The following is a 5,309-nucleotide window of genomic DNA, read 5'->3' on the forward strand; positions in this document are numbered from 1 at the left end:
GGATTCACTTTTCTGGTTCATTATTCTGATGTGTAAAGGAGCTCAAGCGTACACAGCAGGTATAATTTTAGAGAGACAGAGCTGCGGAGCTGGCGCTGAGTGCCGGGACGGACTTCACAGTGTCTTGGCTGAATGAGCAGGTATCCGACACCTCGGTCTCCTTAGGCGTATCCTCGCTCATCCATGCGGATTGGACACTGGCCGAGAGTTGGTGGGCGGCCGAGGGTGAAGTCGTCTCTCTTGGTTGCTTTGTTGGGTCTGCTCTTGTCTCTGGCCATGCTCCCCACTCCCCAGCAGACGATGGCGTGGAACACCGCAGAGGCCACCACAGTGTATATGTTTTTCGTTGTTGTTGTTTTACTTTTGTAGCTGTATGTAGAAATGGCTGGTTGCATCAGCTCTGCTCTTTTAACGACTTTAATGTAATTTGTCCTTTGACTTTTCCCTCTTACACACATGTTTATGTGTGCTATGCGATGGTTAAGAGTTTTTTTCTTCCTTGGCCTCAGTCTGGACCCTCTTTCCGGGGGCCCAGGCTTGACTGAATTATTTTTTCTGTTTTAAGTATTTCTGATTCTGATTTTGGATTTACATTTTAATAATGTCCACATTTTTATTTGTTGTTTTTATATTTTTTATGTGCATGTATTATTTATTGGTGTATTTTTTTTGTGGTTTTTAATGATCTTGTGCTACACAGATTTTTAAAGTGAGGGAAAAGTCAATAAAATATGTCAAAGCAGGGGGATATGGCACCACCTAATGGAATGTTTACAGTAAAATAAAACAAAGATATAATTATCGTCAATATTTTTAAAATAGTTCCGATTAATGAAGTAATATTTGTACTTGGAAAAAATGTGCATCCCCTTCGATCGACCCCTGGGGATATTTGATTATCTACTGTAGAGACTTGACTTTCACAGACGAATTGAGTCTTTTGAATGGTTCTTTTGCGTGAACGATGATAACCGATTCACTGTTGTGAGCCGTTAGTGTGGGAGACATTTTTATGCACATGCAGACACAATGTCACCCAACTGGCAACTGGACTCAAACATAAAACTTTTAAAAATATACTTTTGTTTTTCATTGTTTTTAATTTTATTATTATTATTTTTAGAATGTTTCATTGTTCTGATGTCGGTCGAGCATACACCACTAGGTAGGGTAGCACAATTTTGTGTGCACATTTTTAGTATGTCCTAATATTTAATAAATGTTTATTTACACTTTTACATACATATTTAGTGATGTGCGGATTGATACTGAAATGTCGACACCGCCGATACCAGATTTTTTTGTTGTAATATTGATTCTCAAATCTAAAGATGACACTGTTGATACTTCAGCTATTTGAGATAATGAATATATCGTTAACAAGAACACAGTATAAAAAGTGATTAAACTTGTGGTGTTATTTACATGTTCAGTATTTTCACGTTAATATTTTGGGTAACACTTTAGTATGGGGAACATATTCACCATTAATTAGCTGCTTATTAACATGCAAATTAGTAACATATTGGCTCTTAGTTAGTCATTATTAAGTACTTATTAATGCCTTATTCTGCATGACCTTATTATACAACCAGTAAGCCATTAACTAAGTCTTCCCTCAACAACCTCAGAATCATTGCTTATTAGTAACCACAACCCCATCCCTAACCCTAATATGTTCTAAATTAAGTCTTTGTTGCTTAGAATGTGTTCCCCATACTAAAGTGTTACCATATTTTCATATAACTGAATTAGGAATTAGTTTTTAATGCTAATAGTGGTTCTGAAATGATAAATGTATTCAAATCCTTCTTTTATAGTTTGAAACACCATTTTCCTGTACTTTGTATTTTTTGTCCTGTTTTATTAGCCTGACTATATTGTTATTCCCGCCACTACTTCAATATATTTAATAATTTGAAACAAATAAACAACTTGTCTTGTACTGTATTATTTATCCTATGAGACATATTTGATATACACAACTTTTACAATGTATTAGGTATATTTGCAAAAAGTATTGGTATCGCTGATACCAGCCTGATACTGAAATATTAAATCAAAATATATATAAAATATTGACACTTTTGATACTTTGGTGTCCAAACTTTTTCCACCAAGAATCGCATACTGAAAAGTTAAAGCTTTTAATTAAAAAAATGCTTAAACATTTTGTTTTATAATGTATTTTAGGTGACTTCAATTTTTTCTCATTACATACCGATTTTTCTGCTCTTTTTTCTCACATTTCCCCATATAAAAATAAAATACGCTAGTGTAACTCCATAACCTGTTGTCAAAAATTCTGCCTATATCAAAACGTCAATGTGCAATTACACTTTTAACAGTGTTTATTATGGCTGTAGTAATCTTTCAAATGGATCCATGAGTTAGTGCAAACTATCAGAAATGCAGCCAATATTACATACCGATAATGTCATTAAACATGGAAAAATAAAGTAAATGCACAAAAGTAAAGGAAATTAAATTAGCTCAAATGTAGCTACAAATGTGGCATAATGATGCAATATGTACATTCAGCTAGACTCAATAGCATGTTATGTTATCGATTAGCTTGCAATCATGCATTGACCAAATATGCCTGATTAGCAGTCAACACAAAACGATAACATCAACAAAGCTCACCTTTGTGCATTCACGCACAGCATAAAACGTTTGGTGGTGGACAAAATGAAACAAAGGAGGAGTGGCATGAAACACATCTTTCTGTGGCAGCGTGGGAGAAAGTCGTACATGTAAACAAACTGTTGAGTCACAGTCCACACGATGGCGAGTTCAAGGGCCGCTGAAATTAGTAGGACAAAACGGCGCTCGCCAAATACTCTCATCAGTGAAGCATAGAGTGTCCGCCCTGAGATCGGTAGGTTGTGAGTTCAAACCCCGGCAGAGTCATACCAAAGACCATAAAAAAATCGGACCCATTACCTCCCTGCTTGGCACTCAGCATCAAGGGTTGGAATTGGGGGTTAAATCACCAAAATGATTCCCGGGCGTGGTACCGCTGCTGCCCACTGCTCCCCTCACCTCCCAGGGGGTGAACAAGGGGATGGGTCAAATGCAGAGGACAAATTTCACCACACCTAGTGTGTGTGACAATCATTGGTACTTTAACTTTAACATAAACACAAACATATTAAACAGTGGGCTTTCTAACAATTAAGGTTTGTGTCGTGTTTGTCCTCCTACAGAAACCATATTACGACCAAAAAAAAATTCACCCCATTTTTTTTCTCCATTTCCACACATTTTGAAATACCTCCATGGAGCCACCAAAGAATCACATGTGGCTCTAGAGCTGCGGGTTGCTGACCCCCGACTTAGTAAAGTATGTTTTTATTTTATTTGGAAAACTTCCATTTAAGGTCACGGGTGTCTAAACCTTTTCCACAGAGGGCATTATGTTGAAAAGTTTATATTTTTTCATTAAAATATGAAAAGGTTTAAAATCGCACTTACATATCAAAGACATGGTGTTGTGTTATACATCAAAGTAATTATAGTTAGTGTAAGAGACAAAACTAAAAATAAATCTGTATTTTTAAAATTTGTAAACTCAAATATACAAATATTGATATATTTGTATTAAAATGTAATACAAATATATACACTATTCAGCATATTGCCCTCTGTGGAAAAAGTTTAGACACCCTTGACCTAAAATGGAAGTTTTCAAAATAAAATAAAAACATACATAAACATATTTCACTAAGTCGGGGGGCAGCAACCCGCAGCTCTAGAGCCACATACGACTCTTTGGTGGCTCCATGGAACTATTTCAAAAATGTGTGGAAATGGAAAAAAAAAATGGGGTGTAGTGGATTGTCCGAAGCTTAAACAGCAACAAAAGTGAGTTTGGTACAAAAGGTTTATTTACCCATAGTCAAAAAGTACAAAGTTGGATTGCGTTAGCCGTGCAGACAGACAAACATCCTCCGGAGGACACAAGAATCAAGCAATAACACCTAGCCCTTGGCCTTTTTATCTGTTTCCCCATGCCTCAAGGTCCTGTTGTTTTCAACCTGTTTGTTCCACAACATCCTTGAGTCCCTTAGTCATGAGACAATTAAAACATTTTGTAGTATGGTCAGAGCGACTCCATATTCATCTTTTACCTACATCTCGTCCTTCAATTGTTTAGAATAGAAAAGAATGAAACGAGCAGACATTCTTGACAGACACGAAATATAGTTCAAAGGTCAGAAATTCCACTACAGGGGTGAATTTCATTTTTGTCCTAATATGGTTTCTGTGGGAGGACAAACAACACAAACCCTCCTAATTGTTATAAAGCCCAGTATAATATGTATCGGTTAAAATCGCACTTACATATCAAAGACACGGAATTGTGTTGTATATGATGAAAGTAATTATAGTTAGTGTAAGAAATACCAAAAAATCGCCTATTCGTTACATTCTGCTCTTTTATATTTGTAAACTCAGCCCTTTAAGGGGTCAGTAAGTGTATTTGCACTGTATTAGTATCAATTTGGTATTGTCGATATAATTTTGGTTAAAATAGGTCTTTATGCCCCAGTGGTATCAACATAGGTAACATAGGCAACTTGCTCCAGAGGTTGAAGTGTGGGGCTCTTAAAAGAACCTTTTGTTTGTTGCGGGCGAGACATCTTTACTTGGAGCTGGTGTACTTGGTGACGGCCTTGGTGCCCTCAGAGACGGCGTGCTTTGCCAGCTCGCCCGGTAGGAGGAGGCGCACGGCGGTCTGGATCTCCCTAGACGTGATAGTGGAGCGCTTGTTGTACTGAGCCAAGCGGGCCGACTCAGAAGCGATGCGCTCGAAGATGTCGTTGACGAAGGAGTTCATGATGCTCATGGCCTTGGATGAGATGCCGGTGTCGGGGTGCACTTGTTTCAGCACCTTGTACACGTAGATGGCGTAGCTCTCCTTCCTTCCCTTCCTGCGTTTGCCTTTGCCCTTGCCGGGGGCCTTGGTGACGGCTTTCTTGGAGCCCTTCTTGGGCGCAGACTTGGCTGGCTCAGGCATATTTAACGATACTCTTCAATGACGAGTGATGCGCAGACTGGGCGCTAGTGCTCTTATAGACGCGTTCAACTGTGATGCAAATAGCCCTGTGTGAACGCTTACATTTGATTGGCTAAGAATGTCATTCAAAGTTCACTGTGCCAGAGCGACGTTCTGATTGGCTGACCACATCATGCGATACTCCCATTGCGGAAATGTGACGCCCATACGCTTCAGTGAATTAAATAATGCAACCCTTCCTTTGTTACAACCCCGACGATATCCGACAAACCTTTATAAAAAAATA

At 38.3% G+C, this 5,309-nt stretch overlaps 1 protein-coding gene across 1 annotated transcript; it reads right to left on the reverse strand.

Annotated features, from left to right (window-relative positions):
- Nucleotides 1-3,845: 3,845 nt before the first annotated feature.
- Nucleotides 3,846-5,036, reverse strand: LOC133655143 (histone H2B-like). Its single transcript, XM_062055077.1, has one exon. It carries the CDS (start codon nucleotides 5,021-5,023, stop codon nucleotides 4,649-4,651), a length of 375 nt encoding a protein of 124 aa, XP_061911061.1. The 5' UTR covers nucleotides 5,024-5,036; the 3' UTR covers nucleotides 3,846-4,648.
- Nucleotides 5,037-5,309: the final 273 nt, after the last annotated feature.

Source organism: Entelurus aequoreus, linkage group LG08 (genome assembly GCF_033978785.1).
Source record: "Entelurus aequoreus isolate RoL-2023_Sb linkage group LG08, RoL_Eaeq_v1.1, whole genome shotgun sequence".
In the NCBI taxonomy this organism is placed as follows: domain Eukaryota; kingdom Metazoa; phylum Chordata; class Actinopteri; order Syngnathiformes; family Syngnathidae; genus Entelurus; species Entelurus aequoreus.

What these genes read in the sequence shown, in the direction of transcription:
- LOC133655143 (XM_062055077.1), bottom strand. Translation starts at nt 5,023, where the DNA reads ATGCCTGAGCCAGCCAAGTCTGCGCCCAAGAAGGGCTCCAAGAAAGCC.